The 19,682-nt window shown below is 46.6% G+C and overlaps 1 protein-coding gene across 1 annotated transcript; it reads right to left on the bottom strand.

Moving 5' to 3' along the window:
- Nucleotides 1–3,968: 3,968 nt before the first annotated feature.
- Nucleotides 3,969–9,918, bottom strand: LOC139545951 (uncharacterized). The gene is made up of 4 exons (XM_071354222.1): nucleotides 9,452–9,918; nucleotides 5,718–5,781; nucleotides 5,324–5,444; nucleotides 3,969–5,038 (listed from the first exon to the last, which is right to left on the bottom strand). The coding sequence occupies exons 1-4, from the start codon at nucleotides 9,906–9,908 to the stop codon at nucleotides 4,397–4,399; spliced, it is 1,284 nt and encodes a 427-aa protein (XP_071210323.1). The 5' UTR covers nucleotides 9,909–9,918; the 3' UTR covers nucleotides 3,969–4,396.
- Nucleotides 9,919–19,682: the final 9,764 nt, after the last annotated feature.

Genomic DNA, 19,682 nt, shown 5'->3' with positions numbered 1-19,682 from the left:
CCCTGCCTTTCTAAGGTCTTCGAAAGCCAAGTCAACAAACAGATTACCGACCATTTCGAATCCCACCGTACCTTCTCCGCTATGCAATCTGGTTTCAGAGCTGGTCATGGGTACACCTCAGCCACGCTCAAGGTCCTTAACGATATCTTAACCGCCATCGATAAAAAACAATACTGTGCAGCCGTATTCATTGACCTGGCCAAGGCTTTCGACTCTGTCAATCACCACATCCTCATCGGCAGACTCGATAGCCTTGGTTTCTCAAATGATTGCCTCACCTGGTTCAGCAACTACTTCTCTGATAGAGTTCTGTGTATCAAATCGGAGGGCCTGTTGTCCGGGCCTCTGGCAGTCTCTATGGGGGTGCCACAGGGTTCAATTCTTGGGCCGACTCTCTTCTCTGTATACATCAATGATGTCGCTTTTGCTGCTGGTGAGTCTCTGATCCACCTCTACGCAGACGACACCATTCTGTATACTTCTGGCCGTTCTTTGGACACTGTGTTAACAACCCTCCAGACGAGCTTCAATGCCATACAACTCTACTTCCGTGGCCTCCAACTGCTCTTAAATACAAGTAAGCTTCAATGCCATACAACTCTCCTTCCGTGGCCTCAAACTGCTCTTAAATACAAGTAAAACTAAATGCATGCTCTTCAACCGATCGCTGCCTGCACCTGCCCGCCCGTCCAGCATCACAACTCTGGACGGTTCTGACTTAGATTAGTTGGACAACTACAAATACCTAGGTGTCTGGTTAGACTGTAAACTCTCCTTCCAGACTCACATCAAACATCTCCAATCCAAAGTTAAATCTAGAATCGTATGTTACACCACAGTTACATCATCATCTGGAACCCATAAGTGTTCTGGAATGGAACAGAACTATGATGTATGCCTTGTGCTCTCTGAAGGTTATAAATGAACATAAATGCCTTGTACACTCCCTCTCTCTGGGGGTTATTATGTGGGATAACTAAGCCTATATGAACAGAGGCCTGTAATTCACAAACCCTAACCCCCTAATCATAATCGTTCGCTGCCTGCACCTGCCCGCCCGTCCAGCATCACTACTCTGGACGGTTCTGACTTAGAATATGTGGACAACTACAAATACCTAGGTGTCTGGTTAGACTGTAAACTCTCCTTCCAGACTCACATCAAACATCTCCAATCCAAAGTTAAATCTAGAATCGGCTTCCTATTTCGCAACAAAGCATCCTTCACTCATGCTGCCAAACATACCCTCGTAAAACTGACCATCCTACCGATCCTCGACTTCGGCGATGTCATTTACAAAATAGCCTCCAATACCCTACTCAATAAATTGGATGCAGTCTATCACAGTGCCATCTGTTTTGTCACCAAAGCCCCATATACTACCCACCACTGTGACCTGTACGCTCTCGTTGGCTGGCCCTCGCTTCATACTCGTTGCCAAACCCACTGGCTCCAGGTCATCTACAAGACCCTGCTAGGTAAAGTACCCCCTTATCTCAGCTCGCTGGTCACCATAGCAGCACCCACCTGTAGCACGCGCTCCAGCAGGTATATCTTTCTGGTCACCCCCAAAGCCAATTCTTCCTTTGGCCGCCTCTCCTTCCAGTTCTCTGCTGCCAATGACTGGAACGAACTACAAAAATCTCTGAAACTGGAAACATTTATCTCCCTCACTAGCTTTAAGCACCAACTGTCAGAGCAGCTCACAGATTACTGCACCTGTACATAGCCATCTATAATTTAGCCCAAACAACTACCTCTTCCCCTACTGTATTTATTTATTTATTTAATTTGCTCCTTTGCACCCCATTATTTCTATTTCTACTTTGCACATTCTTCCACTGCAAATATACCATTCCAGTGTTTTACTTGCTATATTGTATTTACTTCGCCACCGTTTGCCTTTACCTTCCTTATCTCACCTCATTTGCTCACATTGTATATAGACTTATTTTTCTACTGTATTATTGACTGTATGTTTGTTTTACTCCATGTGTAACTCTGTGTTGTTGTATGTGTCGAACTGCTTTACTTTATCTTGGCCAGATCGCAATTGTAAATGAGAACTTGTTCTCAACTTGCCTACCTGGTTAAATAAAGGTGAAATAAAAAATATATATATATATTTCCAAAGTTGTGGCAAAATGCTTTAAGGACAACAAAGTCAAGGTATTGGATTTGCCTTCACAAAGCCCTGACCTCAATCCTATTGAACATTTGTGGACAGAAGTGAAAAAGCATGTGCTAGCCAGGAGGCCTACAAACCTGACTCAGTTACACCAGCTCTGTCAGGAGGAATGGGCCAAAATTCATCCAACCTATTGTCGGAAGCTTGTGGAAGGCTACCTGAAACGTTTGACCCAAGTTAAACAATTTAAAGGCAATGCTACCAAATACTAATTGAGTGTATGTAAACTTCTGACCCACTGGGAATGTGATGAAAGACGTAAAAGCTGAAATAAATCATTCTCTTGTAACGGGTTTCGTCCTCTTCGTCTGACGAGGAGTAGCAAGGATCGGACCAATACGCAGCGTGGTAAGTGTACATAATGATATATTTAATCAATCAAACAGAACACTGAACGAAATAACAAAAGTACAAAAACAAACAACCCGAAACAGTCCCGTATGGGACTGAAAACACTAACACAGGATACAGGAAACAACCACCCACAAAACACAAATGAAAAACAGGCTACCTTAATATGGCTCCCAATCAGAGACAACGACTGACACCTGCCTCTGATTGAGAACCATACTAGGAAAAACGCATAGAAACAGACAACCTAGACATACAACATAGAATGCCCACCCACATCACACCCTGACCAAACAAAACATAGAAACATACAAAGCAATCTATGGTCAGGGCGTGACATCTCTCTACTATTATTCTGACATTTCACATTCTTAAAATAAAGTGGTGATCCTAACTGACCTAAAACTGATTTTTTTACTAGGATTAAATGTCAGGAATTGTGAAAAACTGAGTTGAAATGTATTTGGCTAAAGTGAATGTAAACTTCCGACCTAATTTTTTTTTTTATGCATTTCTAAAAACCTGTTTCCACTTTGTCATTATGGGGTATTGTGATGTCATTATGGGCTATTGTGTGTAGACTGATGAGGAACAACATTTATTTAATCCATTTTAGAATAAGGCTGTAACGTAACAAAACGTGGAAGAAGTCAAATGGTCTAAATAATTTCCGAATGCACTGTATTGGTGTGTGTTTCAAGTGGCACCCGTTCCCTTTATACTGCACCACTCATGGTCCATAGGGCTCTGGTCAAATGTTGTGCACTATAACTAAAGTCTATAGGGTTACGTTTGGGATGCAGCCCAAGGATGAATACAGGAGAGTTTGGCACTGCCAAGGGTGAGGGGCAATAAGAGGGCATTACTAGATTAGTTATTTCACTTCAGGGTGAACAATTGGAGGATTATGTCGCTTGCTGTGTCACACAAAATAGTGTTGTCTTCAGATTAAGGGGTTTTGAAGGCACAGTGTTAGAATTAGAATTTTGGGGATGTCCTGAGAAATAGGCTTCTGGTTATCGCTAGAATTCATTCTGACTCTGTCAACAAATATGTTTTGTCCTCCTATTTTACTGAGTGGAGCTAAAACCCTTCCATTGTGATGTTGTATTGTAGCTGTGATCAAAACCATCCTGAACTGACACATGTACTGTAAAACCCAGCTGTGCAAACATGCTGTATGATGTGTGTCTGATCCTTTAAAGGCATTATAATGAATGAATCGTCATCATCTCAACAGTAACTGTATGCATGTGATTATCAACTAGAAAAGGTTATTTTGAGGTGGCTGTGTCAATATGATCACACAAGGAATACCAAAACAGATGGAATATTGATTGTAAAGTCGCTCTGGAAATGAGTGTATGCTAAATGAATAAAATGTAAATGTAAATGATTGTAACAAAATGAACGACAACAGGACAAAGCATTAGGTTTTTCATTTGCTATTGGTTTATTGGAGCTCCAAACAGTGCATGGTCACAGTGACAGTGTGTGGTTCTTCACTCACACGCACATTGATAGAATCAGGGTTATTATGCAAGCTGTTGCTGCTAGCTGGTGGAAGAAGTAGCCTGGTCCCAGATCTGTTTGTGCTGTCTTGCCAATTCTTATGGTCATTGTCTACAATTGGTAGAACAAACAGATCTGGGACCAGGCTATTCATGAAGAGGAAGTCTGCAGAATGTAGGCGCTTGTGATGGATGTCTTGAATCTTAGCAAGTTCCTTATGAAATTACAGCCATGTCTCTCTCTCTCTCGCTCTCTCTCTGTCTCTCTCTCTCTCTCTCTCTCTCTCTCTCTCTCTCTCTCGCTCTCTCTCTGTCTCTCTCCCCCCCCCCCCCTCTCTCTCTCTCTCTACTTGGTGTATGCCTGTTGCTCCATATCAGGGTGCTCTGGAACTTCCAGCTCCTGAGAGTGGGCCCCCTCCTCTGATGGACTCATGCCTGGTTTGTCCCCCTCAGGCTGGGGCAGGGCCTCGGCTGCCTCCCCTGAGCCCTCCGGGTGCTGGAGCTCTTCGTCATGGTCTTGGGCTGGGTCTGTTTTGTGTTCCCCGCGGTCGGACGTGACTGTGTCTGGGGAGTCAGGGGCATCAAGGTGCTCAAAGGGCTCTGTGGGATCTGGAAGCCCTTCTCCCTCTCTTCCCTCTTCATCTGCATGCTCTGGGGGGTGGGTCTCCATCTCTCCAGCTGGCTTAGTGTGTGTCTCCCCCTCTTCTGCTTCTCCTCTCCCCTCCTCATGGCTCTTTGTCCCAGCCGTGGCGCTGTCTGGCTGAGCCTCTTCTCCAGGGACCTCCCGTGCTAACTTGTCCCCATCCTCGGGTGCCTCTGTGGGGGGCATTGTGCCAGGCTCTGTGGGGGTGAAGTCAGGGGCCTCCAGGGATACAGGGGCCACAGCAGGGGCAGATGGAGAAGGCTGGGAGTCTGTGTCAGCTACGGTAGTCTCCTCTGGCTTAGCTCCACCCTCCTCTCCCTCTTCTCTTATGGTCTCCTTCTCCACCTTCGTAGTTAGACAAGCAGCAGTAAAGAAAATACAGGAAGCACACACATTATGATTAAAGGTCATGTGGTCATTTGTGTTCTAACTTTGTCCTTCTAATGTACATGACAGAAAATAATAAACAGGACAGGACATGGACATGGACAGATTACCAGGAAAACTAGGAAATACTGATGGTTCCTACTTCCTATGCTATACTTTCTTTTAAGTGTCCAAGGCCAGGAAGTGATCTAAACAATGAGTATCACATACAGTTGAGGTGCTATGGGTTTCACCCCTTGTTACCTGAATGGGAATGATGATGCCATCAGGGATGCTGGGGTCAGGAAGTGAAGCCTCTACAGTCAGAATTCCATCACCAGACAGTGAAGATCGTATGGTCTTAGAGACAATACCTATCGGGAGCCTGGGAAAGCACAACACCCTTTTACATTTACACAACACAGTATCATAAGTTCAAAACAGTTGTGTTGTGTCATAATGCTGATAAATACAGTATCCATAGAGTTAACATGCGATTGTCATAAGCATTTATATTGCTACGTGTTGGTGTAAAGGAGAGTAAATTGAGTACTCAAAACATTTCTCCTAGCTGCATTGTATTCTATAACATCAACTGTTGAAGCTGAAAAACATTTCTCACACATCGTGTTGAAAATCGATCAGCTTGGAAACTTACATGTATCTCCTGGTGAAACATCTAGCAATAAAACCATGCTCATCTGGTCTCTCTTCATGAGTCCCTGAGGATGAAATATCAACTATATTAGAAATATGAATAATACTAATAATATGGAGACCCACAGTGGGGCTAGGCAACACTGAGACAGCAGGGTGGAGCTAGACAACACTGAGACAGCAGGGTGGAGCTAGGCAACGCTGAGACAGCAGGGTGGAGCTAGACAACACTGAGACAGCAGGGTGGAGCTAGGCAACACTGAGACAGCAGGGTGGAGCTAGACAACACTGAGACAGCAGGGTGGAGCTAGGCAAAACTGAGACAGCAGGGTGGAGCTAGACAACACTGAGACAGCAGGGTGGAGCTAGACAACACTGAGACAGCAGGGTGGAGCTAGACAACACTGAGACAGCAGGTTGGAGCTAGACAGCACTGAGACAGCAGGGTGGAGCTAGGCAACACTGAGACAGCAGGGTGGAGCTAGACAACACTGAGACAGCAGGGTGGAGCTAGGCAACACTGAGACAGCAGGGTGGAGCTAGACAACACTGAGACAGCAGGGTGGAGCTAGGCAACACTGAGACAGCAGGGTGGAGCTAGGCAACACTGAGACAGCAGGGTGGAGCTAGACAACACTGAGACAGCAGGGTGGAGCTAGACAGCACTGAGACAGCAGGGTGGAGCTAGGCAACACTGAGACAGCAGGGTGGAGCTAGACAACACTGAGACAGCAGGGTGGAGCTAGGCAACACTGAGACAGCGGGGTGGAGCTAGACAGCACTGAGACAGCAGGGTGGAGCTAGGCAACACTGAGACAGCAGGGTGGAGCTAGACAACACTGAGACAGCAGGGTGGAGCTAGGCAACACTGAGACAGCGGGGTGGAGCTAGACAACACTGAGACAGCGGGGTGGAGCTAGACAACACTGAGACAGCAGGGTGGAGCTAGACAACACTGAGACAGCAGGGTGGAGCTAGGCAACACTGAGACAGCGGGGTGGATAATAACTCAATCATAGTTGCAGGATAACTTCTACATACAGTATGTTCCAACGTTTGAACGTCTTGACCGTTTGAACATCTTGAAGAACGATCTGGCCTTAATGGCCATGTACTCTTATAATCTCCACCCAGCACAGCCAGAAGAGGACTGGCCACCCCTCAGAGCCTAGTTCCTCTCTAGGTTTCTTCCTAGGTTCCTGCCTTTCTATGGAGTTTTTCCTAGCCACTGTGCTTCTGCATCTGCACTGCTTGTTCTCTGGGTTTTCAGGCTGGGTTTCTGTAAAGCACTGTGTGACATCTGCTATTGTAAAAAGGTATTTTGATTGATTGATGGATACAACTCAGCAACATTTCAGTTTAAATTGACTGTATCTATGGCGCTATAACATAACTGGGGCATTTCAGTTTAAATTGACTGTATCTATGGCGCTATAACATAACTGGGGCATTTCAGTTTAAATTGACTGTATCTATGGCGCTATAACATAACTGGGGCATTTCAGTTTAAATTGACTGTATCTATGGCGCTATACCATAACTGGGGCATTTCAGTTTAAATTGACTGTATCTATGGCGCTATAACATAACTGGGGCATTTCAGTTTAAATTGACTGTATCTATGGCGCTATAACATAACTGGGGCATTTCAGTTTAAATTGACTGTATCTATGGCGCTATAACATAACTGGGGCATTTCAGTTTAAATTGACTGTATCTATGGCGCTATGACATAACTGGGGCATTTCAGTTTAAATTGACTGTATCTATGGCGCTATGACATAACTGGGGCATTTCAGTTTAAATTGACTGTATCTATGGCGCTATAACATAACTGGGGCATTTCAGTTTAAATTGACTGTATCTATGGCGCTATAACATAACTGGGGCATTTCAGTTTAAATTGACTGTATCTATGGCGCTATAACATAACTGGGGCATTTCAGTTTAAATTGACTGTATCTATGGCGCTATAACATAACTGGGGCATTTCAGTTTAAATTGACTGTATCTATGGCGCTATAACATAACTGGGGCATTTCAGTTTAAATTGACTGTATCTATGGCGCTATAACATAACTGGGGCATTTCAGTTTAAATTGACTGTATCTATGGCGCTATAACATAACTGGGGCATTTCAGTTTAAATTGACTGTATCTATGGTGCTATGACATAACTGGGGCATTTCAGTTTAAATTGACTGTATCTATGGCGCTATGACATAACTGGGGCATTTCAGTTTAAATTGACTGTATCTATGGCGCTATAACATAACTGGGGCATTTCAGTTTAAATTGACTGTATCTATGGCGCTATAACATAACTGGGGCATTTCAGTTTAAATTGACTGTATCTATGGCGCTATAACATAACTGGGGCATTTCAGTTTAAATTGACTGTATCTATGGCGCTATAACATAACTGGGGCATTTCAGTTTAAATTGACTGTATCTATGGCGCTATGACATAACTGGGGCATTTCAGTTTAAATTGACTGTATCTATGGCGCTATGACATAACTGGGGCATTTCAGTTTAAATTGACTGTATCTATGGCGCTATGACATAACTGGGGCATTTCAGTTTAAATTGACTGTATCTATGGCGCTATGACATAACTGGGGCATTTCAGTTTAAATTGACTGTATCTATGGCGCTATAACATAACTGGGGCATTTCAGTTTAAATTGACTGTATCTATGGCGCTATAACATAACTGGGGCATTTCAGTTTAAATTGACTGTATCTATGGCGCTATGACATAACTGGGGCATTTCAGTTTAAATTGACTGTATCTATGGCGCTATAACATAACTGGGGCATTTCAGTTTAAATTGACTGTATCTATTGCGCTATAACATAACTGGGGCATTTCAGTTTAAATTGACTGTATCTATGGCGCTATAACATAACTGGGGCATTTCAGTTTAAATTGACTGTATCTATGGCGCTATAACATAACTGGGGCATTTCAGTTTAAATTGACTGTATCTATGGCGCTATAACATAACTGGGGCAATTCAGTTTAAATTGACTGTTTCTATGGCGCTATAACATAACTGGGGCATTTCAGTTTAAATTGACTGTATCTATGGCGCTATAACATAACTGGGGCATTTCAGTTTAAATTGACTGTATCTATGGCGCTATAACATAACTGGGGCATTTCAGTTTAAATTGACTGTATCTATGGCGCTATAACATAACTGGGGCAATTCAGTTTAAATTGACTGTTTCTATGGCGCTATAACATAACTGGGGCATTTCAGTTTAAATTGACTGTATCTATGGCGCTATAACATAACTGGGGCATTTCAGTTTAAATTGACTGTATCTATGGCGCTATAACATAACTGGGGCATTTCAGTTTAAATTGACTGTATCTATTGCGCTATAACATAACTGGGGCATTTCAGTTTAAATTGACTGTATCTATGGCGCTATAACATAACTGGGGCATTTCAGTTTAAATTGACTGTATCTATGGCGCTATAACATAACTGGGGCATTTCAGTTTAAATTGACTGTATCTATGGCGCCAAAACATAACTGGGGCATTTCAGTTTAAATTGACTGTATCTATGGCGCTATAACATAACTGGGGCATTTCGGTTTAAATTGACTGTATTTATGGCGCTATAACATAACTGGGGCATTTCAGTTTAAATAGGCCCAGTATCTATGCTATGACATTACAGGAGCATTTCAATTTAGTTTCAGAACAGGTTGGCCTACCTCCGATCTCCAGGAAGCCGCTGCGGGTCCTGAGTGTGATCTCTGCAGGGTAGAAGTGACTGACATCCAGGGTGATCCTCCAATTGTGCCCCTCCACCCGGACCTCCGACAGCCCCTTCAACCCTGCAGACTCTACCTTGCTCAGCTTGGGGGTTAGCTGGTGCATTGAGGAGGCCGGGGCCGGAAAGGAGGGCACCAAGAGGGGCAGAGAGGGAATGTACCCAGTCCAGGAGCTGGCTGCCAGGCGTCTATGGATGTTATCTATCCAGCTGAGGTCACGGAGGTCACCGGCCTCTAGGAACGGTGGCAGGCCGAAATCCTGGTTGGGAAGGAGGCTGCTAGGAGTGGGTTGCTGCCACCAGCTCCACAGGGGGGACCAGAAGAAGTCCCTAGAGTGGTGAGGACGTGATGGGGCCCCTGGTGCCGATGGGTCCGCTGCTTTGGTCTGCTCGGTCATGGTTCAGAAAAATGTTGTAAAAATGTAAAAATGCTGGAGTGCTGGACTGTAACAATACAGGAGGAGAGGGTCACAGAAGAGAAGAAGCACTGTGCAGCGAAGACAGAGATGTCTCTGGGGCTCTTTATATACCTGTCTGTTTTAGCACTTAATAAGCAGTAACAGTTATCTGATGAGAGGGGAATGTGAGGGCGAGGTGATAGGTGCACCTAGGAGTCAGAGCTGTTACCTCTCTGTAGACAGGCCCAGGGGAAGGGGGCATACACAGGGTGCATAACAAATGAAAACCTATTCCCTTTATAGTGCACTACTTTAGGGTGCTAGTCAAAAGGGCTTTGGTCAGGAGTAGTGCATTATATAAGGAATAGGGTGCCATTTGGGCAAAGCCAGAAACAGAACTAATTAGATGTATTTATAACTGTGAGGGGGAAATGGCAAATAGCTGCTGGATGACTCCAGACGAGGTAGAAGAGCTGCTATACTTCACATGTCACAGTGTGTGTGTGTGTGTGTGTGTGTGTGTGTGTGTGTGTGTGTGTGTGTGTGTGTGTGTGTGTGTGTGTGTGTGTGTGTGTGTGTGCGCGCGCGCGCGTGCGTGCGCGCGTGCGTGCGTGCGTACGTGCGTGTGTGTATGAGGTGAGGTGAAGAAGGTGTTGTCGTAGCCCAGCCCTGGCTGTGACAGACCCGGTCAACCTTCTCACATCCGAGTGATTTTCATTCTCTCTCTGGTAACTAAGGGTCCTCAGCTGTGTGTTGAAGGGTGTGTAATTCAGGCCCTTCTTAAATACTTCCTTCCTCCCTTGCATCCTTTCCTGAACAAATCCCTCAGCCTATTGCGGACAGTCTGAGCACTGATGGAGGGATTGTGCATTTCTGGTGTAACTCGGGCAGTTGTTGTTGCCATCCTGTACCTGTCCCGCAGGTGTGATGTTCGCATGTACCGATCCTGTGCAGGTGTTGTTACACGTGGTCTGCCACTGCGAGGATGATCAGCTGTCCGTCCTGTCTCCCTGTAGCGCTGTCTTAGTCATCTCACAGTACGGACATTGCAATTTATTGCCCTGGCCACATCTGCAGTCCTCGTGCCTAAGGCACATTCACGCAGATGAACAGAGACCCTGGGCATCTTTCTTTTGGTGTTTTTCAGAGTCAGTAGAAAGGCCTTTTTAGTGTCCTAAGTTTTCATAACTGTGACCTTAATTGCCTACCTTCTGTAAGCTGTTACTGTCTTAATGACCGTTTCACAGGTGCATGTTCATTAATTATTGTCTATGGTTCATTGAACAAGCATGGGAAACAGTGTTTAAACTCGTTCCAATGAAGATCTGTGAAGTTATTTGGATTTTTACGAATTATCTTTGAAAGTCACGGTCTTGAAAAAGGGATGTTCCTTTTTTTGCAGATTTTATTTGTCTCATGCACCAAATACAACAGGGTAGACCGTGAAATGCACACTTACGAGCATTTTCCCAACAGAGTAAGACAAATCTTATCTACAAATATGATAATAAAAAATAATAACACAATACAATAACAATAACGAGGCTATATACAGGGAGGACCGGTACCGAGTCAATGTGCGGAGGTAAGAAAGAGTTGAGATAATTGAGGTAATATGAACATGCAGGTGAGATAATTGAGTTAATATGAACATGCAGGTGAGATATTTGAGGTAATATGAACATGTAGGTGAGATAATTGAGGTAATATGAACATCTAGGTGAGATAATTGAGGTAATATGAACATCTAGGTGAGATAATTGAGGTAATATGAACATGTAGGTGAGATAATTGAGGTAATATGAACATCTAGGTGAGATAATTGAGGTAATATGAACATCTAGGTGAGATAAGTGAGGTAATATGAACATGTAGGTAAGATAATTGAGGTAATATGAACATCTAGGTGAGATAATTGAGGTAATATGAACATCTAGGTGAGATTAGTGAGGTAATATGAACATGTAGGTGAGATAATTGAGGTAATATGAACATGTAGGTGAGATAATTGAGGTAATATGAACATCTAGGTGAGATAATTGAGGTAATATGAACATCTAGGTGAGATAATTGAGGTAATATGAACATGTAGGTGAGATAATTGAGGTAATATGAACATGTAGGTGAGATAATTGAGGTAATATGAACATGCATGTGAGATATTTGAGGTAATATGAACATGTAGGTGAGATATTTGAGGTAATATGAACATGTAGGTGAGATAATTTAGGTAATATGAACATCTAGGTGAGATAATTGAGGTAATATGAACATGTAGGTGAGATAATTGAGGTAATATGAACATCTAGGTGAGATAATTGAGGTAATATGAACATGCAGGTGAGATATTTGAGGTAATATGAACATGTAGGTGAGATAAGTGAGGTAATATGAACATGTAGGTGAGATAATTGAGGTAATTTGAACATGTAGGTGAGATAATTGAGGTAATATGAACATCTAGGTGAGATAATTGAGGTAATATGAACATGTAGGTGAGATAATTGAGGTAATTTGAACATGCAGGTGAGATATTTGAGGTAATATGAACATGTAGGTGAGATAATTGAGGTAATATGAACATGTAGGTGACTAGGCAATCTGGATAGATAATTAACAAAGAAGCAGCAGTGAATGTGAAGAGTGTGAAAGTGTGTCTCTGTGTGAGTGTGTGTGTGGCATCAATATGCGTGTGTGTATGTGTGTGTGTGTTTTCTGTTTGTGAGTGTATGCAGTGTATGTGTGTCTCACAAGTGACACTGACTCTTACTAAACTAGAGACTGACATCATTTTTTAGATTAGGAATTAGGTCATATTATTTTATTTCATGCCTATTGAGTGCCTTTTAATTGTGTGTGTTTGCAACTATTACCTTTTAATTAATTTTTTACATGCTCACGTGTGAAATTGAATTGCATGAAATATTTGTTTGCTTGCATGGACTACATTGACTTGAGACAGCTGTTAGCAATTCCTCATAACCTCCTCCCTCCCCAAACTAATTGCTAAACACGCCCCAGAACTATAGTTACTGGAACTTACCCTCAGGGGATGGGGAGCAGGGACCTCTCGACTGACGGACGTCCACCTTGTGCTGCTGCGTGCCGCTTCTCTCCACTGTTCTCCTGCTGACACGGGGACACGCCCCCCTCCACTGTTCTCCTGCTGACACGGGGACACGCCCCCCTCTGAACTGTTCCCCTGCTGCCACGGGGACACGCCCCTCTCCACTGTTCGCCTACTGACACGGGGACACGCCCCTCTCCACTGTTCGCCTGCTGACACGGGGACACGCCCCTCTCCACTGTTCGCCTGCTGACACGGGGACACGCCCCTCTCCACTGTTCCCCTGCTGACACGGGGACACGCCACCCTCCACTGTTCGCCTGCTGACACGGGGACACGCCACCCTCCACTGTTCGCCTGCTGACACGGGGACACGCCACCCTCCACTGTTCGCCTGCTGACACGCCCCTCTCCACTGTTCGCCTGCTGACACGGGGACACGCCCCCCTCCACTGTTCGCCTGCTGACACGGGGACACGCCCCTCTCCACTGTTCGCCTACTGACACGGGGACACGCCCCTCTCCACTGTTCGCCTGCTGACACGGGGACACGCCCCTCTCCACTGTTCGCCTGCTGACACGGGGACACGCCCCTCTCCACTGTTCGCCTGCTGACACGGGGACACGCCCCTCTCCACTGTTCGCCTGCTGACACAGGGACACGCCACCCTCCACTGTTCGCCTGCTGACACGGGGACACGCCCCTCCCCACTGTTTGCCTGCTGACACGGGGACACGCCCCTCTGAACTGTTCCCCTGCTGACACGGGAACACGACCCTCTCTACTGTTCCCCTGCTGACACGGGGACACGCCCCCCTCCACTGTTCCCCTGCTGACACGGGGACACGCCCCCCTCCACTGTTCCTCTGCTGACACGGAGACACGCCCCTCTCCACTGTTCCCCTGCTGACACGGGGACACGCCCCCCTCCACTGTTCCCCTGCTGACACGGGGACACACCCCCATTTACATTTACATTTAAGTCATTTAGCAGACGCTCTTATCCAGAGCGACTTACAAATTGGTGCATTCACCTTATGACATCCAGTGGAACAGCCACTTTACAATAGTGCATCTAAATCTTTTAAGGGGGGGGGGGGTGAGAAGGATTACTTTATCCTATCCTAGGTATTCCTTAAAGAGGTGGGGTTTCAGGTGTCTCCGGAAGGTGGTGATTGACTCCGCTGTCCTGGCGTCGTGAGGGAGTTTGTTCCACCATTGGGGGGCCAGAGCAGCGAACAGTTTTGACTGGGCTGAGCGGGAACTGTACTTCCTCAGTGGTAGGGAGGCGAGCAGGCCAGAGGTGGATGAACGCAGTGCCCTTGTTTGGGTGTAGGGCCTGATCAGAGCCTGGAGGTACTGAGGTGCCGTTCCCCTCACAGCTCCGTAGGCAAGCACCATGGTCTTGTAGCGGATGCGAGCTTCAACTGGAAGCCAGTGGAGAGAGCGGAGGAGCGGGGTGACGTGAGAGAACTTGGGAAGGTTGAACACCAGACGGGCTGCGGCGTTCTGGATGAGTTGTAGGGGTTTAATGGCACAGGCAGGGAGCCCAGCCAACAGCGAGTTGCAGTAATCCAGACGGGAGATGACAAGTGCCTGGATTAGGACCTGCGCCGCTTTCTGTGTGAGGCAGGGTCGTACTCTGCGGATGTTGTAGAGCATGAACCTACAGGAACGGGCCACCGCCTTGATGTTAGTTGAGAACGACAGGGTGTTGTCCAGGATCACGCCAAGGTTCTTAGCGCTCTGGGAGGAGGACACAATGGAGTTGTCAACCGTGATGGCGAGATCATGGAACGGGCAGTCCTTCCCCGGGAGGAAGAGCAGCTCCGTCTTGCCGAGGTTCAGCTTGAGGTGGTGATCCGTCATCCACACTGATATGTCTGCCAGACATGCAGAGATGCGATTCGCAACCTGGTCATCAGAAGGGGGAAAGGAGAAGATTAGTTGTGTGTCGTCTGCATAGCAATGATAGGAGAGACCATGTGAGGTTATGACAGAGCCAAGTGACTTGGTGTATAGCGAGAATAGGAGAGGGCCTAGAACAGAGCCCTGGGGGACACCAGTGGTGAGAGCACGTGGTGAGGAGACAGATTCTCGCCACGCCACCTGGTAGGAGCGACCTGTCAGGTAGGACGCAATCCAAGCGTGGGCCGCGCCGGAGATGCCCAACTCGGAGAGGGTGGAGAGGAGGATCTGATGGTTCACAGTATCGAAGGCAGCCGATAGGTCTAGAAGGATGAGAGCAGAGGAGAGAGAGTTAGCTTTAGCAGTGCGGAGCGCCTCCGTGATACAGAGAAGAGCAGTCTCAGTTGAATGACTAGTCTTGAAACCTGACTGATTTGGATCAAGAAGGTCATTCTTGATCCGGCCAAGGACGGCACGTTCAAGAGTTTTGGAGAGAAAAGAAAGAAGGGATACTGGTCTGTAGTTGTTGACATCGGAGGGATCGAGTGTAGGTTTTTTCAGAAGGGGTGCAACTCTCGCTCTCTTGAAGACGGAAGGGACGTAGCCAGCGGTCAGGGATGAGTTGATGAGCGAGGTGAGGTAAGGGAGAAGGTCTCCGGAAATGGTCTGGAGAAGAGAGGAGGGGATAGGGTCAAGCGGGCAGGTTGTTGGGCGGCCGGCCGTCACAAGACGCGAGATTTCATCTGGAGAGAGAGGGGAGAAAGAGGTCAGAGCACAGGGTAGGGCAGTGTGAGCAGAACCAGCGGTGTCGTTTGACTTAGCAAACGAGGATCGGATGTCGTCGACCTTCTTTTCAAAATGGTTGACGAAGTCATCTGCAGAGAGGGAGGAGGGGGGGGGAGGGGGAGGAGGATTCAGGAGGGAGGAGAAGGTGGCAAAGAGCTTCCTAGGGTTAGAGGCAGATGCTTGGAATTTAGAGTGGTAGAAAGTGGCTTTAGCAGCAGAGACAGAAGAGGAAAATGTAGAGAGGAGGGAGTGAAAGGATGCCAGGTCCGCAGGGAGGCGAGTTTTCCTCCATTTCCGCTCGGCTGCCCGGAGCCCTGTTCTGTGAGCTCGCAATGAGTCGTCGAGCCACGGAGCGGGAGGGGAGGACCGAGCCGGCCTGGAGGATAGGGGACATAGAGAGTCAAAGGATGCAGAAAGGGAGGAGAGGAGGGTTGAGGAGGCAGAATCAGGAGATAGGTTGGAGAAGGTTTGAGCAGAGGGAAGAGATGATAGGATGGAAGAGGAGAGAGTAGCGGGGGAGAGAGAGCGAAGGTTGGGACGGCGCGATACCATCCGAGTAGGGGCAGTGTGGGAAGTGTTGGATGAGAGCGAGAGGGAAAAGGATACAAGGTAGTGGTCGGAGACTTGGAGGGGAGTTGCAATGAGGTTAGTGGAAGAACAGCATCTAGTAAAGATGAGGTCGAGCGTATTGCCTGCCTTGTGAGTAGGGGGGGAAGGTGAGAGGGTGAGGTCAAAAGAGGAGAGGAGTGGAAAGAAGGAGGCAGAGAGGAATGAGTCAAAGGTAGACGTGGGGAGGTTAAAGTCGCCCAGAACTGTGAGAGGTGAGCCGTCCTCAGGAAAGGAGCTTATCAAGGCATCAAGCTCATTGATGAACTCTCCGAGGGAACCTGGAGGGCGATAAATGATAAGGATGTTAAGCTTGAAAGGGCTGGTAACTGTGACAGCATGGAATTCAAAGGAGGCGATAGACAGATGGGTAAGGGGAGAAAGAGAGAATGACCACTTGGGAGAGATGAGGATCCCGGTGCCACCACCCCGCTGACCAGAAGCTCTCGGGGTGTGCGAGAACACGTGGGCGGACGAAGAGAGAGCAGTAGGAGTAGCAGTGTTATCTGTGGTGATCCATGTTTCCGTCAGTGCCAAGAAGTCGAGGGACTGGAGGGAGGCATAGGCTGAGATGAACTCTGCCTTGTTGGCCGCAGATCGGCAGTTCCAGAGGCTACCGGAGACCTGGAACTCCACGTGGGTCGTGCGCGCTGGGACCACCAGATTAGGGTGGCCGCGGCCACGCGGTGTGGAGCGTTTGTATGGTCTGTGCAGAGAGGAGAGAACAGGGATAGACAGACACATAGTTGACAGGCTACAGAAGAGACTACGCTAATGCAAAGGAGATTGGAATGACAAGTGGACTACACGTCTCGAATGTTCAGAAAGTTAAGCTTACGTAGCAAGAATCTTATTGACTAAAATGATTAAGATGATACAGTACTGCTGAAGTAGGCTAGCTGGCAGTGGCTGCGTTGTTGACTTTGTAGGCTAGCTGGCAGTGGCTGCGTTGTTGACACTACACTAATCAAGTCGTTCCGTTGAGTGTAATAGTTTCTACAGTGCTGCTATTCGGGTGCTAGCTGGCTAGCTAGCAGTGTTGATTACGTTACGTTGCGTTAAAAGAACGACAATAGCTGGCTAGCTAACCTAGAAAATCGCTCTAGACTACACAATTATCTTTGATACAAAGACAGCTATGTAGCTAGCTACGATCAAACAAATCAAACCGTTGTACTGTAATGAAATGAAATGAAAATGTGATACTACCTGTGGAGCGAAGCGGAATGCGACCGGGTTGTTGAGTGCGGAAGTTCTATTCGGTAGACGTTGGCTAGCTGTTGGCTAGCTAGCAGTGTCTCCTACGTTAAGGACGACAAATAGCTGGCTAGCTACCCTCGGTAAATTAAGATAATCACTCTAAAACTACACACTCTAAACTACACAATTATCTTGGATACGAAGACAGCAAAGACAACTATGTAGCTAGCTAACACTACACTAATCAAGTCGTTCAGTTGAGTGTAATAGTTTCTACAGTGCTGCTATTCGGTAGACGGTGGACGTTTGCTAGCTGGCTAGCTGCTGGGCAGATAGCAGTGTAGACTACGTTAGGACGACGAAATACGATAATTACGCAATTATCTTTGATACAAAGACGGCTATGTAGCTAGCTAAGAAGAAATTGCTAAGATTAGACAAATCAAACCGTTGTACTATAATGAGATGTAATGAAATGTAATGAAAAGTTATACTACCTGCGGACCAAAGTGCGAATGCGACCGCTCGCTCCAACCCGGAAGTCTGAACTGTTCCCCTGCTGACACGGGGACACGCTCCTCTGAACTGTTCTCCATGCCCATGCCAAATCTTTTCAGCCTCATGAGGACGAAGATGTGTTGTCATGCCCTCTTCACGACTGTGTTGGTATGTTTGGCCCGTGATAGGTCCTTAGTGATGTAGACACAGAGGAACTTTTAACTCTCGACCCACTCCACTACAGCCCCGTCGATGTGAATGGTGGTGTGCTTGGCCCCCAGTTTCCTGTAGTCAACGATCAACTCCTTTGTCTTGCTGACGTTGAGGAAGAGGTTGTTGTCCTGGTACCACACTGCCCAGTCTGGCATCCTCCCTTTAGGCTGTCTCATCGTCGTCGATGATCAGGGATACCACCGTTGTGTCATTGGCAAACTTAGTGATGGTGTTGGAGTCATGCGCAGCCACGCAGTCATGTGTGAACGGGGAGTACAGGGGGGAATAAGCATTCATCACTGAGTGACGTTGTATTGAGGGTCAGCGTGGCGTATGGGTTGTTGCCTACCTGCACCACCTGGGGTCGGCCAGTCAGGAAGTTCAGGATCCAGTTGAAGAGGGAGGTGTTTAATCCCAGGGTCCGTAATAATGATGAGCACTATGGTGTTGAATGCTGTAGTCAATGAACAGTATTCTCACACAGTTGTTTGTCCAGGTGGGAATGGGCAGTGTGGAGTACAATAGATATTGCGCCATCTGTGGATCTGTTGGGGCAGTATGCGAATTGGAGTGGGTACATGGTGCCTGGATGATGGTGTTGATGTGAGCCATGACCAACCTTTCATAGCATCTAATGTCTACAAATGTGAGTGCTACAGGGCAATAGTCATTTATATATGGTGGTCTGCTTGAAACATGTCAGTATTACAGACTGTGTCAGGGAGAGGTTGAAAATGTCAGTGAAGACACTTGCCAGTTGGTCAGCGCATGCTCTTAGTACGTGTCCTGGTAATCTGTCTGCCGCTGCAGCCTTGAATGTTAACCTGTTCAAAGTTGCGAAGAGCTTGATCCCACAGTCATCCGTAACAACTTGTGCTCTCATGCATGGTTCAGTGTTGCTTGCCTCGAAGCGAGCATATAAGGTACTTAACTTATCTGGTAGGCTTGCATCACTGGGCAGCTCGCAACTGGGTTTCCCTTTGTCATATTTGATTGTTTGCGAGCTCTCCCACATCCGAAGAGTGTCAGAGCCAGTGTAGTAGGATTCGATCTTGGTCCTGTATTGATGCTTTGCCTGTTTGATTGTTCATTTGAGGGCGAAGCGGTATTTGTGCGTGTGTGTGTGAATGTGCATGCCTGTGTGTGCTGTCTGGAGAGCTCCTCTTTTGTTCGGTTGGGCAGTTTTCAGTGGGCTTATTAGTGTTTGCATCTTTTATCAGCTGTGACAGAGTTGTCCGTGTTTCGTCAGTGAGATGCTGTGCCCTGAGAAACTGACACACTGTCCATTGGAGCACAAAGCTGATTCAATAGATATTTCTGTCATTCAGTGATATGTCCCAGTAACAGTTTCTGCTTGTAGGATCAGGCCAGAGGCTGTTAGCAGAGGTTGAATCGTTTCTTTTTTAATGGAAGAATTGTCCCCCGTGATTGGTGTTGTTTACAATTCCCCAACGTCTTCTTCTAGGCAACTTATGCTAACCTCTAGACAGGATCC

Source organism: Salvelinus alpinus, chromosome 19, assembly GCF_045679555.1.
Source record: "Salvelinus alpinus chromosome 19, SLU_Salpinus.1, whole genome shotgun sequence".
NCBI lineage: Eukaryota > Metazoa > Chordata > Actinopteri > Salmoniformes > Salmonidae > Salvelinus > Salvelinus alpinus.
Note: the sequence above shows the minus strand (reverse complement) of the source record. Positions and strands in the feature narration are given on the sequence as shown.